At 36.1% G+C, this 25881-nt stretch overlaps 3 protein-coding genes across 12 annotated transcripts in view; 2 read left to right on the top strand and 1 right to left on the bottom strand.

Moving 5' to 3' along the window:
* The window catches only part of LOC105231577 (uncharacterized), a 32232-nt gene extending 12001 nt beyond the window's left edge, over nt 1–20231 (bottom strand). For both annotated transcript variants that reach the window (XR_007423468.1, XM_049461182.1), the window contains exons 1-3: nt 19231–20231; nt 8872–11415; nt 2499–6561 (exon numbers count right to left, since the gene is read on the bottom strand). Coding sequence is in view for 1 of the 2 variants with exons in the window: in XM_049461182.1 (XP_049317139.1) it covers nt 2499–6561; nt 8872–11415; nt 19231–19662 (7039 nt within the window). In the remaining variant the exon portion in view is untranslated. The remainder of the gene's footprint in view (nt 1–2498; nt 6562–8871; nt 11416–19230) is intronic.
* Nucleotides 20232–20605: 374 nt separating this feature from the next.
* On the top strand, nt 20606–21583 carry LOC105231578 (40S ribosomal protein S13). The gene is made up of 3 exons (XM_011212953.4): nt 20606–20743; nt 20999–21126; nt 21193–21583. The coding sequence occupies exons 1-3, from the start codon at nt 20721–20723 to the stop codon at nt 21495–21497; spliced, it is 456 nt and encodes a 151-aa protein (XP_011211255.1). The 5' UTR covers nt 20606–20720; the 3' UTR covers nt 21498–21583.
* A 1396-nt stretch (nt 21584–22979) lies between these two features.
* The window catches only part of LOC105231580 (probable multidrug resistance-associated protein lethal(2)03659), a 36635-nt gene continuing 33733 nt past the window's right edge, over nt 22980–25881 (top strand). The window contains exons 1-2 of one of the 9 annotated variants that reach the window (XM_011212955.4): nt 22980–23176; nt 24515–24736. The gene's annotated coding sequence lies outside the window, so the exon portion shown is untranslated. Of the gene's footprint in view, nt 23177–24476; nt 24737–25881 lie in introns of all 9 variants that reach the window. The other 8 variants (XM_029552570.2, XM_011212961.4, XM_011212956.4 and 5 more) reach the window with 8 other exon arrangements.

Raw genomic sequence — 25881 nt, 5'->3', positions numbered from 1 at the left:
CGTGTGGGTCTTCCCAGACGAGCCAAATCCAACGAAAGTTGTTCGTGGAAGAAGCATTTCGAAGTAAATGGTCGCCTGTTTCTTCGGCAAAACTGGTCATGTGGCGACTGTTCCGCTTGAGCAACGTAGGACGGCCAATTCTGAGTGGTACACGCATTGGTACCATGCCAATGCGAGCTCTCACACATCGGCTCAAACCAGCGCCTTTTTGACCGGCCAAAACGTCGAATTGATGGGTCATCCGCCGTACAGCCCTGACTTGGCACCCAATGACTTCTTTTTATTCCCACACATCAAGAAAATAATGCGTGGTCAACGATTTTCGTCGCCAGAAGATGCTGTTGAAGCATTCAAAAACCATGTTTTGGAGGTGTCTCAATTGGAGTGGAAAAAGTGCTTCGAAAATTGGTTTGAGCGCATGCAAAAGTGTATAAATCTTGATGGATAATATTTTGAAAAACAATAAAACCATTTTCGTTGTTAAATATTCCTATTTTCATTATTAGGCCACAAATATATATAGCAGCCCTCGTACAAGTAATAATAAGAAAAAAAGTTAACCGGAAAATAATACTCTTCACAGGTTCAGGTTGATCGGTCAGTTTATTTGTGAGCTTTTTATGACAGTGGTCCGATCTGAACAATATGTTCGGAGAATGTTATGTTGCCTTGGACAATACTCTGTGCGAAATTTTGTGAAGATAATTTGTTAAATAAAGAAGTTTTGCCTACAAAGTTTTGATTTTGATCGATCAGTTTGTATGGCAGCGTTATGTTATAGTCGTCCGATATCGGAGATTCCGACAAACGAGCAGTTTCTTCGGTAGAAGAGGACGTCGACATTTCTGATTCTGAGGGACGCGATTATACACTAAATCGATATATTATATAGGGATTTAATATATCTTGTTCAGGGTATAATAAAATTAGAGAAAAAACGAAAATAAATGAAAAAACAAAACTATATTATAATTAAATTTTACCGGTTCTCACATTTTCATGCAAAGTTTTTGTCAAAATGAGTAAACGAGGTTTTTATGAATATTAGGCAGTGCTGGTGCATAAGCAGCACACACTTTCTGACTATATTCTACTTTTACTGGGTAGCAATAGAAAATTATATCTTTCTGGTTTGTAAAATACTTATACAGGGTTTGTCCGGAAAGTAATAGAACTGATTTTCTTCCGCCGCGACTGTACTTCGAAGCGTGCGCCCAGACTGAATTCGGTAGAGGGCGTTCCAAGCTAATGAACGAGCGGCTGGTCAGTTGTCTCCAAGCACTTGGAGAGTCAAGACAAATATTTTCGCACGACGTGTTTCTGTTTGTTGGTTGGGTCAAGACGAAAATGCAGCGTTCGTTAGAGCAGAGGTACGCGATTAAATTCTGTGTGAAACTCGGTAAAACCGCGACATAGACACTTGATATGATCAAACAGGTTTACCCAGATGTTGCTTTAGCAAGAAGTGGTGTGTTTCGGTGGCACCAGGCATTTTTAGAGAGCCTGGAAGAAAGTCGCTGATGAAGATCGTGCTGGGAGACCAGCGACTTCGACAAACACTGACAATGTGACTCGTGTGCGCAAAGTTTTGAACTCAGACCGTCGACTAAGCATTCGTTTAATTGCCCAGATGTTAAATTTATCAAAATCTGTGGTTTATGACATTGCCACGGAGCACGTGAACATGTGCAAGGTGTGCGCGAAGATTGTCCCAAAAGTGATCACTGGCGACCAGAAATTTCGGTGAGAAAATTTTAATTTCTCTGACGCCTTCAATGCTAGGAAATCGCGCTGGCTGCATCGACGCAGAAGGAGCCCATTTTGAAAGTATTTAAATAATTGTAACGATTGGTTAAATACATTTTTTTAAATCGACTCAGTCCTATTACTTTTCGGACAAACCCTGTATGTAAAAAGGAATAATAAATCAACATATGTTATAAATATAATAAAAAAATTTAAATTAATTCAATAAACAACAACATGTCAAATATTTCGATGAATACTACTTGATGTTAGGAAATTTGTACAAATTTGATATAACTAAAATTTTTACGTGTTAATTTAACTGAAATCGGAAAAATATTGTTTTTTAGTTCAATATCGAATATTTGTTTGTATATTACGTGCTTTTTTTTACTTTTTGGCATCTGCCAAATAATTATTGAATTACAAAAACACGGCTCCGTTGTAGTATTAATAAAATTGAGTCCTTCACTTACCAAACAACTGTTGCAACTTTTACCTTGCTTTGCTGGCACTAAGAAATTTTTAGAAATATGTTATATGTATGTTCATAAGTATAAGTATCACAAAAGAATACACTTCCCAACAACTGTTTTTCACATTTTCGTTCGCATACGTATGCAAACAATAACTTATTAAAAAAAATCTGAAATAAACCAGATTCACATGTATAACCACCGAAACTCACAGATACGCTGCGATTGTGTTGTGGCGAAAGGCTTGATAGATACTCAGTATTATTGGAAACCCACCTTTAATTTTAGCTTTCTTGGTGCTACTAGTGACAATTGCCTTGAATTTCTTCGGCATACGTGCATGGCCCACAGGTGAGGTGCTGCCAAAGAGATTATCAAAAACGTCAACTTTGCCCATGGCATTGGCGTTATTCGTACGCTTAGAGCGCCGTGGTACAGCGCCCGAGCTGTCTGGTGGCGGTTCGAAGAGATCCTCATAGTCAGCGGAACCGGGCGAATAGGGACTTTCCATTTCGGTGAGATTTACTGGTTCATCCATGCCACCATTACGTGCATTCGAATTAGATGATGTCATTCCGGCGCCGCTGCTACTACCCACACTGCTGCCCACTTTGGGTAGCGGTAATTTTGATATTTGATTGCTCTTTATCATTGGAGTGGGACTGGAAATTACTGGTATATGTTGTGAGCCTTGTGCATTGCCGTTTGACAAGAGCACATTTGATATCACAGAGAGGCCCATCACCTCATCGTTCTTGTCACGCATATTCAGTCCATCATCGTGCGTATTGCCCATAACAGTGGCGTGCATGTGTGACGCAGTATTATATTGCGAGTCATTCGATTTGTTCAGATCTTGAGAGCTATTCTGTTTTGTATTCATTAGTTTCATTACCAGTTCAACGGGATTAAGTGTGGAACCTTGTGGAATCATGCTACCGCTGGCACCAGAAATTTGAGAACCCGTACGCTCATTTGTTAGGCGTTGTTCGTCTACTATGTGCTTTTGTGAGGATACCACTTCAACGCTACTATCCATGCCAATTGAAGCTTGCGAGCTGTTCAATGGTGCGGGAGAGGGTGAGCGTGGAGACATAGATGGCGATTTCGTAGGATCGAAGGGATCGTAAGCATCTGGTGAGCATGGACCAGATTCGGGTGGTGTATTTGGACCAATTTTTTGACTACTTTGTACATGCATTGGTTCCAGCTCCGAACGATGTGTGTCCGGTTCACGTACTTCGGTCATTTCCGATTCAGAATTTAGTTCTGCATCGTCATGTAGTGGGTTATTACGGACTTTATTTTGCTTTTTAGCGGCTATGTTGAATTTAACAGTTGGAGGTTCTGGTGGTGTCTTTGGTCCAGTTTGTGGCAAATCGTAGGATTCCTCTAAAATGGTATCGAGGCGTTCTCGCTCTAATGGCGGCGTTTTGTCTAACTGTGATGAGGAGCGTATGCCATTGCTCATTTGTGATCGATGATGATCCATTTCGTCCGCAATTGATTCGCTGCGGCGGCGTTCGCGATGACTTTCGCGTCGTCTATCATGTTCATGTTCGTGCTCATGCTCGTGTTCACTATCACGACCGCCAACGCCTTCTTCGCTGTCGGTAAGCACAATAACATCGGCTGGTTCCTGATGCACCTGGAACGGTGATCGCTCCAGGTCTATAATAGCAACAGGTTTTGCGTCAAGCTTCTTACGCTTCTTCTTTTTCTTACTAGCAGCATTCGAATTGGTAATGCAATCTATAGAATTTCGGCGAATTGTGTGTAAGTCTTCGCGCGTCGCTGGCAATGTAACAACGGTTGTCTGTGAGGGCGGTTGATTTCCAACTGCATCTTTATTAAAACTCACACTTACGAGAATATTGTTACCCGAGGCAAATACCTCCTTTGATGGTACTACTTCTGGTGTTTGGGTGCGTCGTGTGCGTCGTTTATCTTTGCGTACATCACGTCGTTTCTCACCCTTCTTCTTCTTTTTCACGCGCTTTGTTCGCTTATCACGTTTGCTCGACCGAGAATTACTGCGACGTGCTTCTGCCTCATAGATGCCGTGCATTTCGTGAACAAGACGTGGCGATACCAATGGTGGCGTCCATGATATATTGTTGTCACGTTCGTAATCAAGTACAGGACCCGGACTAGGCGAGGGCGACCAAGTGGGCTCATCCAGCGACGCTTTTTGCTTTGGTGAATGGTGACGTTTTTTCTTTGGCGGTCGATCCACTTCAAATGCGTCACGCTGACGTGAAATCCGTAAGTTGGCCTCTGGACTAAGGCTTGGAAGGTGCTTCTTTTTCTTCTTCTTACCTTTATCCTTTATCTTTTTCTTTTTACCCTTGGTTATACGTAAAATCGGTGTTTTTGAGTGACTTCTATGCAACCGTGGCGTATATCTGGGTGATGGAGAAAGTGAATGCAAAGGGGACGGTGAACGTGAGATGGCTGATTGTGCCAGCGGGGAACCGTCACGTACACGTCTTATAACCTTTCTACCGCCCATACGTTGTGGGGTAAGCGAACGTGAGTGCATGCGCAGTGGACTTCGAGAGTGGCCTCGCATCGGCGTAATTCTGCGAGGAGAGAGAGAGTTTCGACGGGGTGAACGGTAACGTTGTCTGGGAGAAACTGACTGTCGACGCATCATAGGTTGCGGGCTTGGGGATATGCTAAAGCTGCCGCGTCGATTTCGTCGTGGTGACATTGAACGCCCACGAGAGCGTGACCTAGAGATTGACCTACCACTTATTCTACGAGTGCGCGGACTCGGTGACCTACTAATATTACGCGTTTGACGACTGGTATCGCGTCCGTAACGATCTCTGACCTCTCTACCCTCTCTAAAGCTACGTTGAATGCCCACAACGTTTCGTACATTATAGCGTGGAATTTCTCTACGTTTGGGACGATATTGATTTTGTTGTTTTTTTCGATCTTGAAATCTATGCTGGTTATTATTGTAGCGACCACCATGTCGCCAGTTGTTCTCCTTGTTGTTGGATCGACTGCGTGAACGTAATGAACGAGAGCGGGAACGCCTACGGCCACGACCACGTGGCGATCGAGAACGTGATCTGCCTGAATGGGGTGAACGAGAGCGATTTACGGCGACTCGTGGTGATCGCGAACGACTGCGTATGCGGCTATGACTACGACTCCGTGTGCGTGAACGACTTCTTGATATAGATTTAGAACGAGAACGTGATTTTGACGATTGATGTCGCACTTTATATTTACCTACTTGTTGCTTGTCGGTGCGATAATTGCGTACTTTTTGTTTGTTGCTTACTTTTTTGAATGTTTCAACTTTTTTGTCACGTTTATCACGTTTTTTGCTACTTCTTCGCTTTCTCGAGCCACGTGCATTCTCATCATCGTCCGAAATTAGTTCAGTTTCAATGGCGACCGCTGCACTGGCAACTACTTCGGGCGTTTTACCGCCTTCCGTGTCCTGTTCATTCGAATCCTTGGAGGCATTTAGCAACTTTGCGCCCGTCTCAACGAATTTTTCATTTTCATGACCTTCTTCTGGCTCATTGTTCTCATCCAGACAAGGTGTATAAGATCGATCAAGTTCGCCTTCGTTTTTATCATCTGTTTCTTTACCCTTACTCTTGTTATTCCTTTTGCTGCGTTCCTTAAGTTTGTCTGAAGTTGTCTCATCCTCCTCCTCACACTGACCATCTTCTATGTCAGATTTTTCTGACTGTTTTGCTGCTTTCTCATATTCTTTTGGCTTATCAATATTTAGTTCTTCCCAATCACTATCATCGTACAATTCCAATACGCCCTTCTTATTTGCAATGCCTACATCATTTTCAGGCAATTTCATCTCGGATTCTGCTGGACTTGGCGAACGTGAGTGATCGCTCTGACCGTCCCTAGGTTCGTGCTCCTTTTCCAACGTTTCATTATTACTTTTATTACAATCGTCCAACTTTTCTGTTTTATTATCCTCCACCGCCATATTAGAACCCTCGTTGGATATGATTTCATGTTCCGGATCATATTGTGAGTCGCAATTATCCACGCTTTCGCGCGGACTAGGACGTGGTGAAGCAATTTCTTCCACATTTTCGTGGTTTTCATTTGTCTTATCAACTTCATCCTTTTCATTGTCGTTAATGTTAACTTGTTTTTTAAGTTCTTCGTCGTCGCCATCGTCGCGATCGGCGATGTCGTCGTCCTCGTTTTCTTCTGTAGGATTTTCTGGCTCATATAAATCAGAATCTTTGACTGTAGTTGTAGATTCATTTGGATTAGTTTCTGGTGGCATTGGTATTTCATCATCATCATCTAATTGTACTAAATCTTCATTTTCATCGTCTTCCTGAGAATCGATATTTTATGAAATAGGAGAAAGAAAAGTGATATATCATGGTTAGTATACCATTTTGTGGTTATCTACATGTATGAGTTCACCTAAACATATCTGAATGCTCCTATCTACGTATAATTTAAATCGTCTATACGAAATATGTAAACAAACTGATTGTAAACTAATTGTATTCAAGGTTTAAAACCTAATTCCACAGGAGAAATATTGTTTATTTGTTATTGGACAATCTTAATAATTTGAACGTAAAAATACAAAATCAGTGATTTATTTACCATTTTAGGAACACGTACTACTATTTTGAAAAATAAAAAGAAAAAAAAACTATACAGCCACCATAGAACTAATATTATAAATATGTACCATTTAAGACTATAGAAAACTGAACTAAAATCGTATCGGCCAAATCCATATGTACTATTTCCTTGATAGTCGGGTCTGCCGGGCCGGAAAGGTATCGGATGTATATCTGACCCAGAACTGGTTTTGTTAAAGTATGATCTACTCAGGCTTTTTCCACACTGTTTGACAAAATACACCCTTTCAAATGCATTGAATAAATAAACAGATTGCATCGTAAATGACAATAATACGGTAGTCTATATACCATCTGAACAAAATCTATAATTTTGTTTACTAATGCATCATTTATAGACTACGACTAAAAACACATCTGATCGGACTGCTTTACTGTACTTGAACTGAAATATTTATATCCAACAAGTATTCGGCAAACGTGTTCATAAAATAAATGCAATAAGCATTCACAAATAATAAAATATATGTTTTTTATGGTTAGGTTCTAATATAACCAATGGCGGCTGCTTAAGCTGGGTTGGTGGGAACTTTTAAATTTGGCTATAAATGCAATCTATAGGTACTTGATAATGTAATTCACCTCCTATTTACTAGTACTTTTATAAGGAAGTAAGATGTTTAATATTTTTTATTAAATTATTAAATAATATCTTAAGAATGTTGTATCTAAATTTCAAGAGGCAAAATTGATTTATATCAGATTTTAAAACTTTAAATCGTTTTCAGCTCAACTGAAGTTTTCAAAGTGAGTGCTCCCCATAACTTCGAAACTACTGCACCGCTATATTCGATTTGCTATTTTTACACATAACATATGAGTTAACGCTGGAGACTTAATTTCAAATACCTAGTAGTTTATTTTGCAATAATATGGCGTATTTTCCTTCGAGTGTTCCAAAAAGAAAATATAAAAAGTTCAACTACGGAAACCCCCTCGCGGAGAAAAAATATTATTATTTAATATTCTTCGTAAATTCGGATTAACCCCACTCCCCCTTAACTGTTCTTTTAACTAATTTTCTCTACACAAAAAAATAAAAAAAATGTTTAATTAATAATAGAAAACAAACGAAATGTCTCTAAATTTTTCATACAAAGAGATGAAAAACCCATAAAGAGCGGATTTTATGAATTCATTTTCGAAAGCTTCAAACATTTTCAGTACTAATAGAATTTATACGGTTTACATATATAATATATCAAAAAATTAAAGTAATTTAAAAAAAAATAGTTTTAAGCACCTTTTTTAGATTTGGTAAATATAAAACAATTTTAAAAACAGTGAGTTTAAAATAAAGTTGGAGAACGACTTTTCTGGCATAAACCGCAAGTGTGTAAATATATAGACTTTTAACGATTTCAAATGCAAATTTTTTTATTCATAGTTAAAGTTGAAAAAGATAAAGTAATAAATGAATTCAACTTACATGTGGGAAAAGACATTTGTGTGTAAACCGATTTTAATGAGTTTTCGATCCACACTCGTTGTTTTCCCGAGCTGTGTGAAGTCGAAGGATTGCTTAAATTTTACACTACGTGGACAAAGAACAAACTACAAATTATAAAATATGGAGCGCTTCTAATACCATGTACTATGTACTTGTTGATAGCTCCCTCTCTTGCTGCCTGCATTACGAACAACTTTTAAAATGTCTCGTGTTTTTTAAATAAATGCATATTGAAATCTAATTACTATTGATAAACATATTTATATTAAATGGCGTTTTTTCGAAAACGCAATTAAGTGGTAGTAGTATGTAAAAGAATCCTACTGTCTTTAAAAAAATCCCCACTGTATTTATTTTATATTACATTCGAGTTTTCAAAGCAATAACGACTGCAGTATATACAAAATACTTGTATCTTATTTCAATCAGCTGTAAAGTTGCTACTAACAGCATTTTCGAAGTACTTGTGCCATATTCGAAAAATTGCATTGCATTGCCAAAAAAATGTATTGTTTAATTTTTGTTTTTCAATTCATACCTTAGCTGCTTCGTTGTTCTGCTGAGTTTGTGATTGCATTTCTGCTGATTTGGCAACTTCTTGGGATTCGGCTGAGTATACGGAAAAGTTCGGACAATTAGAGTCATCATCGTCATTTCCATAATCGTTATTCAATTGTTGAAAGAGTGGTGTGGCCCAAGGCATTGGCACACCCGGAGGTGGCGCAGGTGGTGGTGGCACAGTCATTAGCGGTCGCATTGTTTGCATTGGCGAATGCATTGCTAGTGATGGCGGTGGACCACCCATAGCCATTGCTGGTGGTGGCGGTCTCGTCATTGGTAACGTTCCCATAATGGGAGGTGGTCCTGTCATAGGCGGTGGACCTGCCATCGGCGGTAGTCCAGATACAGGTGGTGGGCCAGCCATACCCAGTGGCACACCAGACATTAATGGTGCAGATCTTACTGGTGGTGGTAGATCACCAAAGAGCTGATTTTCATTTGACATATTCTGTTGCTGAGGTGGTGGCAGTCCAGTCCTAAAAGGATTATTACCTTCATTCGGGGTATTTTGTGTTTGGTTTTGTTGTTGGTGCTGTTGCCGATCGTCATCGTTACGATGCATAAATGGCAAAGAGTTTCGTTGATTATTGTTGCGCTGATTATTACGTTGATTGAAGCGCATCGAGAAAGGTGAAAAATTTGAGTTCGGATTGTTGCTGTTGTTCAAATTTTGATTACTAAAATTGAAATTTCCACGGCCGCCATCGTTTCCGTCGCCACCAGCACTACCACCCATAGAGTGTCTATATTGACCTCCACCGCCACTACCACGATAATTGTTTTGATTGTTACCGTATCGATTATTGTAGTTACCACCACCGCCACCACTATTGCCGCCACCGAAGTTTTGGTTTCCGCCACCACCACGCGGATACATCGGCGCTTGTGTGACCCCCTCAAGTGGGTTGATAGAGGTGCGTGATTGTTGCTCATTGGCACTGACTGAGTTACGTGGTGTTTGTCGCTGATTTGAGTCCCCATTGGCAGTAGAACTATTGCTACCGTTCATGTTAATACCACTACTGGGCAGTTGCAAAGTACCGTCAGCGCTAATATGCACATTTTCCATGTTCCTGGCTGCATTATGCCAACGATCTTGCATGTTCATAATGCTGGATAACAGATCACCACTAGTGGGTGTTACAGTTTGTGCTGGTAAATCTGGGAGAACATTACGTCTATTGTTGCCTTGTAGTCGGCCTAAGAGAATACCTTTGCGTGCTCGTTGCGAGCCAAAGTTCGATATGCGTATGGAGGTTTGTAGGGCGGTGCCATGTCCTGTCTCTACTTGAATTTCATGTTCAATACCACCATTATCGCTATCCGAAAAGTACTCCAAATCATTGGCACCGCCAAACAGTGATAGTCCAGCTGACGTGCCAGACAGGTGAGAAGTGTATGTGGGATCTTTCTTAACACCCATTTGTTCTGCCAAGCGCTTGCTAGCCGTCATACGTCCGCCAGTATTGGATCGCGCAGTATTGCGTGCTGATGCTCTGCGCTTGCGTCGACGTCTTCTAATAATTTTCTTTGTCGTTTTAATTGCGAACTTCTCATCGAAATTATTCAAATCATATTCCACAACATATGTACGCTTGCGCGTCCGACGTCGACGACGCCTACTCGGCTTTCGTCGTGTAGTTGATGGTCTTGTGGTGCGTGTGGTTGTGGTCGTAGTAGTGGTGGTTGTACTGTTACGAGGCCTGCCACGACCGCGACTTGTACCTGCGCTTGTTGTAGTTGTTGTGGTTGTTTCGATGCGCGCCCGACTGCGTGTTGTGCGTAAAACGGCCGCACGTATACGTTCATTTTGACGCGTGCGCAATATGCGCGGCTGCTGCAATTCAGTTACGCGTAGCGCCGCTTGCGGTATGCCCATGTCGCGTATATCTTCGTAAAGCAAATTTAAATCTTCTGACACATTGTCACTTTCAGCCGATGGATCGAAACAGTTGTCGCAATACCATGATCCTTCTGGAATTTGCGTTAGACGTGGTGTAAGACAATCCATATGATAGCCTTGATTGCATTCATCACACAAGAGCATTACGTCTTCTCGTTCTGGACTATTGCAGATCTCGCAATAAGTCACATCTTCATCGACACCATCCGCTTCATTATCCAATACCAGTTCTTTACTAATCTTATTCGGATCTACGTTAATCTCGCGCACGATTCTACGATTTTCAAAATTATCCCGCACGACAATGCGATCGAATTCGATACGATCAATAGGACATGTCTGCACATTCTTGGACCATGCCTCGATGCAGCTGGAGCAAAAAATGTGTGCACATGTTGCCGGCGAACCGATTTCTTGTTGTCGAAAAGTCAAGAGACAAATTGGGCATTTCTCGAGCAGCTCGTTGCTGCTACTGTCCGAATTGAAACCAGCCTCGGTGGCGATTTCGGTTTGTTTGTTGATGCTTTGATTCTCTTCCGAAGAATGCATTTGTTCATCTTCCGATATAATAATTTTCTTTGACGATTTTGCCGTACGCGTTTTTACCGAGTGATTTATCTGTAAAATAGAAATATAAGAAACAATTAGGTTCGGCTTTGTCAATTCATCCTTAAAATTATCCACATAAATACATATATCTCTATATACAAATATTATTTTAACCCTTTCAGCCCCAAAGGACTTTTTAAACGATGTCAAACATATATAGAAGTTGCTTATAAGCAACTTTGGGGCTAAAAGGGTTAATCATGATCATGAGGTTAATCTATAAGATGTGTATTTTAAAGAAGTTTTTGTGTATTTGACTTTTTAAACGATGTCAAACATATTTAGAAGTTGCTTATAAGCAACTTCGGGGCTGAAAGGGTTAAACGTCTGCTATTTGCCTTTTAATAACGATAAACTTAAATATATTTGTAGATTATATAAATACTTAATAAAGGTATATAGATAAAAAATATTCAACTATATTAATTATTTTTTACCATATTGGTACCTATACGGTAAGAACCCAAACACGTACATATGTATGTATGTACATAGGTAAATTTCGAGACTAGAAATATTTTTATATAAAAAAAAATAAATACAAATGAAAATTTCATTCGGCGGTTCGAAGAGTTACTATTCTATCAGTTTTTCAATGCTAGTTTTAGTTTCTGAGCCGAAGTTTGGATTAGAATCAACAGTTTCAGGTTATCATATTAAGCGAAGAGATTTATAAAATAAATTAGAAAGTCTATTTTTGAGCATGGTTTAGTTAAGCAGTAACAGAAACTAAATGCTTACCGTTTTCTCTCATAAATTTAATCAAAAATGATATAATACTCTTTATTATACTTAAACCATCTATCATAGGAATGACGTGATACTGATAAACTGATGTTTGTTTATGGCTTTTTGTCAGTGTATCCCGAAAGCTTTACCATTTCATCATGTCACGTTTCACTTTGGTACAAGCTTGAAAAGTTTTTTCCAAAAATATCATAAATTTACGTTCATCAAAAAATCGTCTTCCCAGATGAGACCAATTTCTGTCTTAATTACTTCGTCAACAAACAAAATTTTCGCTTTTGGGGTGCTTCGAATTAACCAGCAGCACTCGAGGAGCTCAAAGACAAAATTTAGCGCACTATAGCCGAAATGCAGCACCTGGTCATCGAAAATTGACGTAAACGGATAGATATGCAAACTAAGTCGTGGTGGCAATTTGGCATTTTGTTCAAATCATAGATGGCAGAAAATTATCTGCATAACAAAAATCAAAAAGTAGAATCCACTTTGTAAGTTTCATATGAAACGGACAGTAGTGGAAAACATTTTGCTAGTTCTTTTTAATAAGGAAATATATCCTTTATAGTGACATATTTGGATATTGTAGACTTGCCTAGGACAATATATGTGGCTTAGGTGTCAAAAAAAGCAGAACAATTAATGAGATAACGAGAAACTGACGAAACGAGTTGTTTATTTTTAACAGAAAACTAGTTTTGTCCCTTTTCGTAGACCAGGTCTTATATATTATAATAATACATACAGTTTATATGGCAGCTATAGACTATAGTGGTACGACACGAACAAGATGTTCGGAGATTGTAGACTTGCTTTGAATTAAAAATACGTGCTCAAAATTCTCATTAACTAAGGGATGCTCAGCTCCTCCCGCTGATCATTTATATATATTTTATAGGGTATTCGACGTTTACTTTTTGGTATTGTAAAAATCGTGGAAAACTTAATATACCCTGTTCATGGTAAAATCAACGGAATCCAATAATTGGAAGTTAACAAAGATCTCAACGATGATCTTTTGAAGACGTTCAGCTGGATGGACTACACAAATATTCAGTTCTCACGACAGTCGGGTCTATGTAATCGGAATGGATCTGGACTTTTATCCGGCCAAGGGATGTCAACAAGGCAGGTTTCTGCCGCTACAACAACAACACTTAATAATTGTCTAGAATATTATATAATGGAGAACTGTAACTGAAACTAATATAGGTTTAACATTCAAGATTCTGGTTGTTTGAGAACGGTGTGGAGGTGAAAAAGTCTGTCTAAATTCAAGCTATTCGCAAAGCTCTATGAATATGCGAAATATTGAATTGTTCTGACAATGTATTTCGGGCCAAATATAATGAACCGTTGAACTTACCGACCATAAAAATATCCATAAGATTATAGATTGGAGAATTTCAAGGTTTAGAAAATGTAATTACGAATAAAGAGCCTTTTAAGCAGAATTTGACTGTGTCTTTGATTAAAAAAACTTATCCGATTGCAACATATGTTGATATGCTACGAAATGTTAATAAATTTGCATATATTTGGCTTACAATGATGATATTAGTTATATGTATATTAAACGATATTCATAACTTAGTTTTTATGTAATGAAAAAAATTTAATGATAGAAAAAACAAAAAACGTTAACTTCGGCGGCACCGAAGCTAATATACCCTTCACAGGTGAATTTCTTTTAGTAATTAAGTGTCGAGTTTATATGGAAGCTATATGCTATAGTAATCCGATCTGAAAAGTAGTATTCCATATAAAATTTCGTGAAGACACCACGTCAAATGCGAAAGTTTTCCATACAAGAACTTTTTTCCGATCGTTCAGTTTGTATGGCAGCTATGTGCTATAGTAAGCCGATCTGAACAATTTCTTCGGAGATTACATTGTTGCCCTAGAAAATAACCTGTGCCAACTTTTTTGAAGATACATTATCAATTGTGAAAGCCTCCCATACCAGAAATTGATTCCAATCGTTCAGTTTGTATGGCAGCTATATGTTATAGTGGTCTGATATCGGCAGTTCCGACAAATGAGCAGCTTCTTGAAGAGAAAATGACGTATTTATATATATACTTTATAGAGTCTCCGATGCTTCCTTCTGGGTGTTACAAACTTCGTGATAAACTTAATATACCCTGTTCGGGGTACAAATGTATTAATTTGAAATGCAATGAAAGGGATTAGTACTTTTGGGATATGTGAAGTAATTAGACATTCTCTCCTAATAGTTTTTTCAAGTAGTGTTAATGATGAGACAAACCTCATGAAAAATAGTTGTAAATGAAGAATTAAAGAATCGTATGGTTATAAGAAATCTCGACCTATTCCGCACAATAGTTTGTGAACCATTCATACTTCTCTCTTACGACAGGATTTAAAATTTTCTAAGATGGGGAGTCTCATTGGGGAATAATGTTATGCATTAGCGACATTTTTATCTTTTCTTTTTCTTGGGATTGCTGGCGAATTCTCAGTACTCTTACAATATCGCATTGCCGGCGCACAACTAATTGGTTAAGGTTTAAGTGTTTTTTAACCAATACCTACAAAGCTATTCATCATAAGCGGGATCAAAATACAAATGCTGAGTGGACATAAAAGTTATTGGACTGAAAGATGGTGAAAGAAGAACGATATCAGTAGCTTAGACTAATGAGCAACTACTTAGGAAGAATTTGATGTCTGCAAAATTCCAGGTCGATATCTCATAACCGAAAAACTAGTTGCTGTTTATGCACATATACAGCTGCGAGCAGTGAAATAGTAGTGGGTGTTAGAGCTTTACATATCTGTGAGTTATGTAAAATGCCAAACAATTTTAACATCCATTGAAATGCAAAAGTGGATCATATTTTCCAGGCTATGTTTATTACTAAAAATATTTAGATTTGAATATGTACAAGATATGTTTATTTACAAAGATGTGTTTATGTATGAAAATTTTTGGGAGCAGTAAAATAGTGGTAAAGTACTAATTTTTTTTTTAAATACTGAACGATTTTTGCAGGTTTCATCTATAGGAGATCTTAGTACTTGGTAGCATGGCTATGACTTTTGATAACAGCAATACATCGCTTCTTCAGAGAATCTACGAGACTGAGGCATCTTTTTAGTGGTATGCTCTGCCATGATTGCTGCACTACGGTCCACTACTCATTGTTGTTTTTGGATTTACCCTTCCACACGGCTTTCTTGACGTTTTTCAATAGGATTGAGGCCAGGGGATTGAGCTGGCCTATCCATGACCTCAATTCCATTGACCCGAAACCACTCCTTTGCCACCCTAATGGTGTGATTCGGGTCATTATCCTGCTGAAATATCCTTTTCAGCGGCATGTCCTCTTCAGCAAATGGTATCATAATACACTGCATTATATCCACGTATGTGTATCGGTCCATTATTCCAGTAATCTTGTGAATTGGGACTGCACAAAAAAATTGGGCCTGTGAGAAAAACAGCCCAAACCATGATATTCAAACCGCCTTGCTTCAAAATTTTTGTGCTGAATCTGGGGTCGTACCAGGTTCAGTTCTTTCCGAATCTCCATAGCTGACATTCTAGGTCGGGTCTTGGCAAAAACAAAAATTGAAAAAAAAAGGTCACTAAAAGTCAATTTCTACAAAAGTTATGGCTATTTTAAAATAAAAAAGTCAATTTTTTTTTTAAATTCATAACTTTTTTGAAGTTGGACAAAAAATTTTGAAAAAATTCTTAAAACTGTTTTTCAAAGGATAGAAAACGATAGATAAGTTTCAGAAAAATCTAAAGGAGTCGGGTTCAAAAGTGGTCGATTTGGTATGGAATACCCCACATACATATAAGAGAAACTTTAAACGCGTTTTTCTTGAAACGACATTTTTCAAAATTGAAATTAAAACTAAGTATTGTTGAATACATTTACTATAGAATGACCTACGACCTTTTTGATTGCTTGAAAATTGTCAATTTGGCTTTAAAAAACGATCATTTTTAACCAAAACAAATTTTTTTTTTTCAAAATTACGCCTTTTTGTTAATTTTTGATCGTAGATCATTATATAGAAAATATTTTTAAGTTTAATAAGCTTTTTGATCTTTTTTTTGTTTCAGCTACTCGTTCGGGCGGAATCATGTCAGCAGTTGGAGCACACTTTTTTTGCACCTCCGACACAGCACATAACTCTGTTATTTTTCAATATTTTTGTAAAAAAAAATCTTAAAATATAGATGAAAATATACCTTATTACGTGCAAAGAATCTTGAAACAATCAATCGAGTACTTTCTTTTAATAATAATCACGAAAATCGCCTAATTTTTCATGCGCCACACTGGTATAGCCCCTCAAGCAAAAATGTAATAAATATACTATTCCTATAAATTTTGAAACAATTTTCAAGTATTTATCAAATTTTATAATGGATTGTCACATGTTTACGTGGATTTCTGAAAAAAGTTTCGCTGTCGGCAATATGGTAAATAAAACCATTATGTGTACAGTGAAATTCCCGATTACGGACAGTCCTTATAACTGGATACCTCTCATAACCGGACAAATTTCATGCAAAACCAATGCCCATAACCAGATATTCAAATTTCATTCATTAAATATATCAAGAAAATAATTAAATTTTTTAATTCTTATTACTATATGGAGTTTTGTTAATTTTTTTTTTGATGTTGTTGTCATGTGGCTTTGGGTATAAACATTTTATCACTTCTATTGAAAAGAGTTGAGTTACTTTTCATTTTGGTAAATCTTTTTAAGGATTCAAATTCAATTCATATATGAAAATACACATTTATTTCTCAATATGTGTGGTATATAGTTTAGTGTTTATTTCTTTTGTTGTATTATTTGTTTGACGTTCTCTTTAAAGATACAGAGCAATAAAAAACTACAATTATAATTGAATTATTTAGTTTTTGCTATTGGAATTTCGCTTTTTTTCATACGTGTGAGCTATTAAGGCAGTCAAAATAATTGTACTGCATGGATTAAACTATCAAAGCACAAATAAAAAATATTTATTTGGATAAACAAATTTCGAAGAAGTAAGTTTTTAATTTTTTTGATGTATTTTTTAATTTTGTAAAAATTTGATTCAAATTTGGCACCATTGGAAAGAGGTAAGCACTGCAAAGCTGTGATCTTATAAAAAATAATTTCAAAAGGCAAAACGTATGAAAAGTTTTAAAATTTAATTGGTTGTTGACCGAAGATGATTCGAAATGCTTTAAAATCATCATAGTCATGTTATTCATTTAAAGGAGTTGGACCGATATATTAGACCAAGGAATAGATTGACCGAAAGGTTAGACAACAGTCTTTCGACAGGTACTGACCATGGCGCCATCAACACCTTCACCGACTCCCTTCCCGTGAATGGCGTTCTTGCAGTCAAACCACCACCTATTGCAGACGAAGAGCTCCAGTTGCCGCGAGAAACGCGATTGACCCAAGCGCAACTTCGTTCTGGATACTGTAGCAGGTTAAACTCCTACCTATCCAGAATCGACCCCGACATACCTAACGAATGTCCTGCTTGCAACGAGTCTCCGCATGACACTGGCCACCTCTTTGCATGCCCTACAAGCCCCACTCATCTAACACTCTCCTCCCTTTGGTCCGACACCGTCGAAACAGCACGTTTCTTGGGCCTACCGTTAGATGACCTCGACGACAACGCAAACGACCCTTACCATCCTAACGGGGATTAGCAAGCCGTTAAAACAACAACAACATCAAGGAATAGATCGTACTTCAACAAGACAATGATCCAAAGCACACATGCAAGTTTGCTCAGCTGCGGTTTCAGAAAAATAGGAATAAGGTCATAGAGAAAATTTTTGATGCCACTTAAAGGAAGCAGTTGCCGATGCTAATCCAACTAATAATTATCAACTTTGGGAAACTCTTGAGCGTGCATGGAAATCAATACCAAATGAACGATGTGGAAAAGCATTGATTCAATGCATCGGCGATTTGCTGCAGTTATAGCCAAAAAGGAGACGCTACTAAATATTAATTATTTTTTCTATACTTAAATTAATTTTGTTATGAAAATCTTTAAGATTTAAATTATAATAAACTTTTTACTCAGCTGAATTATAGCTACTCTTATTTTGACCACCTATATGTATGTAAGTACATGCAAATCCTTAGAAAATTAAGAAAAATTAAAATGAATAAATTTTTTAAGCTTTCTTTTATGAATAACACATGTTAATAAATCAATTGCTAAAATAAAACGAAAAGTAAACATTTATACGACTAAAAAACTTCCAAAACATATTGTAACGAGACTGTTGTTTTTATTATATATCTATGAATCAATTCACATATATTGTAGTATTCCTCTTCCCTTGAAAACAGCAGTATTCTGACCATCACTGTGTACATTCGGCCCTTTGAACAATTTCATGTCATATTTCCATAATAGGAAGAAATTTCAACAATAACAGCTATGTCCATATATACTTTAAAAATATATACTTTTAGGTATAATGGTTAAAGCATGGTTATATATAAAAAATTTAAAAAAACATTAGATGTGTATTGTATATAAATACTATAAATTAATGATTTTTTTTAATTATTTAATTAAGGTATTTGCTCTTATTCGAAATATACATTAACAAATTAAAAAAAAACCACAGTATACCGTTTAATTTTCAAATCAAATGTTAATACTTTTATTAACACTAAATAAATAAGTATATCAATGCTTTGAACCTAATGTTTGTATACATAGTAAATAGTTTATACAGTATGTTCCAATAAAATATTTAAATGTTTGAAAATATTTTAATTATATATACCCAAACACATCATTTTAACAAGCATTTAAATATGAATATTTGTCATAACTTACGATTTCAGAATTCATTGGATGAAAACGTTATTTATTCTATACCGATTACTTTAGGTTAGACAGTAACAAAAATTGTACTTTTATAACTATAAAAATGGACGACAATGCGCAATACACACATCCAATATCAAAGCAATACATTTCTGTCTTATACATATACATTTATATATATGTATGTTTTTGAACAACTTTTTAATAAACGAAAAATAATCCATTACCTCACTACCACTTGAAGACTCATCCGAATCGCTTCCATCCATGTTAAGCATATTTGTACGCCTTTTCCGAAGACGCTGCGTATTGTTTCTACGAATGTTATCCGAATCATCGGAACCATCATTTTTGATGGGAATTTTTCCTCCAAGAGGCTTACTATTTTGGCGAGTTTTTCGCGGTATAGTAGAGAATGATTGTGGCTGACTATTATTACCGTTTTCTACTTGACCATCTCCGCCCGACATTTCTGAAGTCGAAGAACTATCTTCACCACTGTCATCAAATTCGATGCGCATGACGATGCGACGTTTTCTACCTTTCCTAGTTTCAGTACAATTACCACCACCATGATTGGTATTTCCTCGAGTTACACGTCGATTTTGGCTACACGAAGGACGTGGGTCAATATCACTATCACCAGAATCGGCGGCCATTCTAAATTATTGCAATATACAATACAATGGTATGTACATAGATATTAAATTAGCAAACTACATAGGTATGCCCTTTTTCGTTTGAGCTATTTAGTTTTTTAATCTTGTGTATGCGTTACACGAATAGGGCTAAATAATATTTGTCCCTTTTCTATTTTGATAGTACTTCACAAATGTAATTTTATATTACAAAACTCAATTAAAAGTTTGATAATGTATTCAAATTATAGTTCCATTAATAAATTAAACCTCTATTGAGTAATACTTTTTTCACTGAGTTGATGGCTATGGCCTCTGTATACGTAAATTCTATCTTTGCAATTTATCTTGTTCTAAGCGAGAAAAATATGCACTTTTTCAAACGCTATTTTCTATTGTTGTATGTTTAAATTTTAACACTTTTTAATTTCACAATGCGCATTTGGAGTGATAAAATAATTTTTTTTATAATTTAGTATTTTTACACCAGTTTTTCTCCAAATATTTGTGGAAATTTTTCTAATGCAGTAAAGTTTCTTCACACAAACTCAGCCATTTTCATTTTTCTGCAGCAAATTGTAAGCGTATGCATTTATTGTTGTAGTGTTTGTTAGTTTAACGTATATGTATAGAAAAATAAGCCGATAAATTGAATGTGTGAGTTTGTTGGAGAGAATTTTAGGAGAGATCATATTCGTTAGTTGACAGCACTGCGAGAGGTCTCCTAGCAGGGTGACTAATCAAGGCTTTTATATTTTGTAGAATTAAAATTTAAAATAAAAAAATTTGATTGCACAAAGAATAGTACATATAATAGTAAATGACATAAATGCAAAAATTTGAGAAATTTCAAGGTACATTTAACGATTAGCTATCGCGTTTGTTTATGAACAAAAAACTTTGCCGCATATATAAAATAGATACATTATTTTTAAACAATAGACCTTCTGTACTGTTCTAGGTTACATTTGACATTTGTTACTTTTCTTATGTTGGCGGCATTGTAGCGGCCATTAATGTGATGAGTCTCCACTTCCGTTCCATTCTTTCTTTTTGGTGTAGAATAAAAATCTGTAAAGATGGGTCGTATGCACGCTCCTGGGTAAAAATTCGTTTTTAACTATAATTTATAATAATTTTTACGCAAATTTATTATTTTAACAGTGTATTATTTCTATGTGCTTTATATTTTGTATGTGAAAGTTTTAATAGAATGCTGTTGCGTAAAAATCTTATGTTGCTAGTGCGCCCATGTGGCGTTCGCTGCTTCATTGCAACCTTCTTAACACTTGGTGTTATATTTACTAATTAAATTTTTTTTCCTTTACATGTGTCACTTATGATTGTTATTAAACAGTAAGGGTATTTCCCAATCAGCGCTTCCCTACAGACGGACGGTGCCTTCATGGCTGAAATTGAATGCCGAGGATGTGAAAGAACACATCAAAAAATTGGGCAAAAAGGGCATGACTCCTTCCAAAATCGGTTAGTATAACATGAGAGTCAAAATTATAATTATGAGACTATGCTAATTTCTTATTTGTGCTACAGGTATAATTCTTCGTGATTCGCATGGTGTTGCGCAGGTACGCTTCGTCAATGGCAACAAAATTCTGCGTATCATGAAATCTGTTGGTCTGAAACCCGACATCCCTGAAGATTTATACCACATGATCAAGAAGGCTGTTGCTATCCGCAAGCATTTGGAGCGTAATCGCAAGGACAAGGATGGTAAATTCCGTTTGATTCTGGTTGAGTCAAGAATCCACCGTTTGGCTCGTTACTATAAGACAAAGAGTGTTCTGCCACCCAACTGGAAATACGAATCCAGCACCGCTTCGGCTTTGGTTGCCTAAAAAGATACCTCGGTGATCTATATTCGTAGGGATGTTTCGTTTTTGTATTTAAAAGTGAAATAAAAAAATATAAAATACAACTAAAAGTGTGCAGTGATTGTTAGCTGAAATTGGTATAAATTGATTATTTCTACAGTCGAGATGATCGTAACCAGAATGGACGCGAATTTTTATCAAGCCAATGACTGAAGTAGGCAGCATTCTTTAAGCAATGTTTTCCGCCACTTCAACAACCAAAGTAGCGAATTATTGCATTTGAATTCAGTGTTTATTATAAAATTAACATTAGGCCATATCGGACTTTACAGTGTATTTCATACAGGAATATTCACTTGTACAAACTAAAGGTATTTGGGTGTAACGGTAGTTACATTCCCTAAGTATTTTCAAATGTTTCAGGTCAAACAAAAATTATATTAAAACTTAATAGAAATATTTATATTAAACAATTATAAAGGTAAGCTACCATTAGATCAATGGTCAGGATATTGACAGTTGGCATTCTCGGTATTATCTGTGCAATCAGTTGAAAATATGCTCCAAACTATATAAGTAGAACGTATTTATGGTTAATTTATATTCCGTATATAGTATTATGAGGACTAATGTTTCATACATCTAAGCCCAAAACAACATACTTATGTACGTCGAACTTTCAATATAATTTTATTGGCGGTTTGGCATATAAAAATAAAAGCGTTAGCCTTCACAAATGTATTATTAATTTTGATCGATAAGTTTGTATTACAGCTACATATATGCTATAGTGGTCTGATCTGAACAATACGTCGGAGATTGTACGGTTGCATTGAATAATAACCCACGCTAAATTTAATTTTATATGGCAGTGCTATAATTGTCCCATAACTGCAGTTTCTTCAAATAAGCAGCTTCACGTGTGAAAAGAATGTGCGCATAATTCCAGACCAAAGTCTCAAAACTGAGTGACGTGCATATAGATCGACAAACGGGGCTCCACCGTTTCCTTCTGAATGTTACAAACTTGTGGCCTTGAATAGAAAAAAATCATCGATAATTTGCCATCACTATGGTAATTGATTTGAAATTATCGATAAAATGTTCATACATATGTATAAAGCGATTTAATTATTTATAATAAATAAAGCGGATAATCGTTTTTTGTTTTTTTGTAAAATTTAAAATTTATGGAATATTGCTCCAAATAACACGATCAAGTAAATTTCAGAGATCGATAATACAACATTTGTGTTAAAATCATATTTTAAAGCGAAAAAGTAACTAATATATAAGGTGTAATTAACACAAATGACTTCAATGAAGGAATTAAAAAAATATTTAAAAAAATCCAATAGGTCAAAAAAATGTAAGATAATCTCTGATATTTATGGCATATTTGTTTAGTGGCGCACCACTGTATATTGAATCAGTTTGGCGCTACAGTTGCTTCCGCCGATGGAATTACCGGCAATGGGGCTGGTTCGTTGTTATTTTCGTGAGTATTTCTCTTTCAGTATTCTCTGTGTGCGGCTGCTAGAAAGATGTGTACGCGGTTAAATTTGAAAAATTTGCGAAAATAAGAATAGCTACTTTGCTGATTTCATTATTTATTTTTTTTGGTTCTTTGTTTTCTTATTTTGGTGTATGATGATTTTCGCGAAAAAGTATATACATATGTTGAAACACAAGTACATATTTACGTATGTCTACATATATAGTAAATGCATTTTTTGGTGTTAGTGAAAAAAGGGACGAGGAAACGGAAGTGCGGAAAAGCACCAGTTTAGAGCAATTTGTGACAGTTATTGATGTAAGGCGAAATAATAATAAAACAACAAATAAGAACCTACCCATTTTGGCTAATGAATACATAGTACTATGTACTTGTGATTATATGCATATGTACATAAAAGTGTTTGCCATTACTTGTAGGTGTGCATAACATTTGCCGGGTCCATTGCCAAAAAACAGTTTTCTATACCGTCAATGGTTTTGTGCTATTTCGTTTGCGTTATTTCGCTTCTGCATTCTAAGTAGACAGTGACTGTTAGTCTTTTGTGGTGTGTCATTAGTTTTGGCGTATGGTGCGTATTATGTGACGTGCTAATGTGATAAAATCATTTGGGTTTGCATAAAATTGCTGAGTTCAATTAATGGCATAAATTGTGTAACAAGTAGAAAAAAGTTAAAGCGCAATGCTGAATTATCGAAAAGTGGAAATAAAATTGCTAAATTTAGAGTGAAACATCATTATTTGGTCAAACCGACACACGCACAATCTAATCCAATTGAAATTGGTATAAATACACTACATAATCGTATTAAGGTGTTACAACTAATTTGCGCGTTTATGTTTTGATTTGTGTTTTCCTTTACAAAAAATTGTGGTTAACGCAGATGTACAGTAGCGTTGAGTACCACATATTTCTTTCCATAAGAATGCAATTGGCAATTCGCGTTTGGTCATTGGTCGCTATCGCTTTGATTTTTATACACATATGTATAAATACTAATACATAATAAGTAATGTGCTCACGCCATCCTCAACGGATTCTTGTGAGGCGTAGCCGGCACTGCATGCGCCAATGTCTGTTTCGCTGACCGCACACAAATGGAAAATGAGTGGAAATCAGTGAACATAATTTTTTCTTATTACTTTTTTGTTCAATTTATGAACGTCAGTTATCATATTTAAATATTTATTCGTACACAAGTATGTATGTATTTGCAAATGTGTGAATGCATAACTTCAAGCATGCGAACCAAATATATGATATGTATTTACTATTATATACATACATATCTATGTACATACCAACATATTTGAGTCAATATTGGGACTGTTTCCACTTAATTTGCTGTCAATTGAAATCAAGCGGTAGCGGCAGGTAACAAATATTGTCTACAGAAGAGTGTAGGACAACAATATTTATGTAGCCGGCCCAACGGCATCGTATATGTACATATGTATGTATGTCTGGATGTATTGTATGTACATAGTTCTTTTAAAACTTGTATTCACCAAGCGGTGTCTGCAGTGAGTATAGTGCCGATTTCTAAGAAAAATATTCGCAGAACAATCGCGAGAATGCAGTTTAATTTGAATTGAAGTGGTGACTTCGAAAAAAATTATAATAAAGTAAAAATAGTGCGTAACCGATTTACAAAAAGTAAAAGCAAAATAGTTTGTGCCAATAAGAGAACAAAGTGCATGAAAACACGACGAACCCACAAATAGAACCCGTAAAAACATAAAAAAGGTAAATATGCTAGTAAATAATATACATATATACATACATATGTACATATGTATGTAATAATATGTAAAAATATTAAAGTATGAAGCAGACGTTCCACCACTTAACTGAATTACAACAATTCATTGCATTCAATACTAACTGCAAAATACAAAGAACACAACTCACTTGGTCATTTTGAAGATTCTATTGCGGAGTGAGGGTTGGTGCTGTACTGTATGTACATACATATGTACCATATTTGCAAAAATGTATTGCGAAATGAAAGCGAATAAGTCTACCCAAGTAGTTTATGAAAGGAGGCTAGAAAAGTGAATGCACCCATTAAATGCATTTTATTTATTATTTTGCATATTTATGTATTCGTATATACATACATATGTATTGATGTATATACATACATGTAGACAAATGTAAAATATTTACCGTTACCTTTACCCTTGTTGTTAAATGCTCTTAGATATGACAAATGCATATATTGACACAAATTAAAGAGGCGATGGAAATATTGGAATTCTTGGAAAAACGCAATTACTTATTTCAATTTTGCGCTATCGCTCAAGTTGTCATATTCATTACATATTTTATTATTTCACTTATAAGATATTGTGTACTCTAAAAGTTAAAAGGTTTTTAAAATTAAAATTTATTTAATTGTGTTACTGCGAATTGTATTAGTAAATGTTTTTTCTATACATACATAAAACGCATATATGCATGATACTAGGAATCCTCTTTTCAGCCATCAAAGAATAATTCAACTTCCTAAAAAGAAGTTCTACTAAATCAAATTTTTATTAATATTTCCACTTACAAACTGCAATGAAATCATTGAAGAACAAATTGATGTAATAAAAAGTCAAATTAAAAAATGACGTCAGCCCAAGAACGATAGATTTCAAAGTTTAGAAAACAGCTCGACATGAGCGAAAAACCAAAACCATCAAACTTTTATAGTATTTGCAAACATACCCATACAAATTTGCCGGATCTCATGTTGTTGTTTCTTTTTTTTTTGGATCAAAAGAAAATATTCCTAAAGTAACTTAGAAGAATGCTGGCGAGTTGACAGTTCTGATCGGATAAAAATGCGCTTGGGTTCCGGTAACAAATGTAAAGCCAACGGTTCAGATCTACTCAAAATTTCG

The sequence above is a fragment of the Bactrocera dorsalis genome, unplaced genomic scaffold, assembly GCF_023373825.1.
Source record: "Bactrocera dorsalis isolate Fly_Bdor unplaced genomic scaffold, ASM2337382v1 BdCtg011, whole genome shotgun sequence".
NCBI lineage: Eukaryota > Metazoa > Arthropoda > Insecta > Diptera > Tephritidae > Bactrocera > Bactrocera dorsalis.
This window is presented reverse-complemented; position numbering and strand designations above follow the sequence as displayed.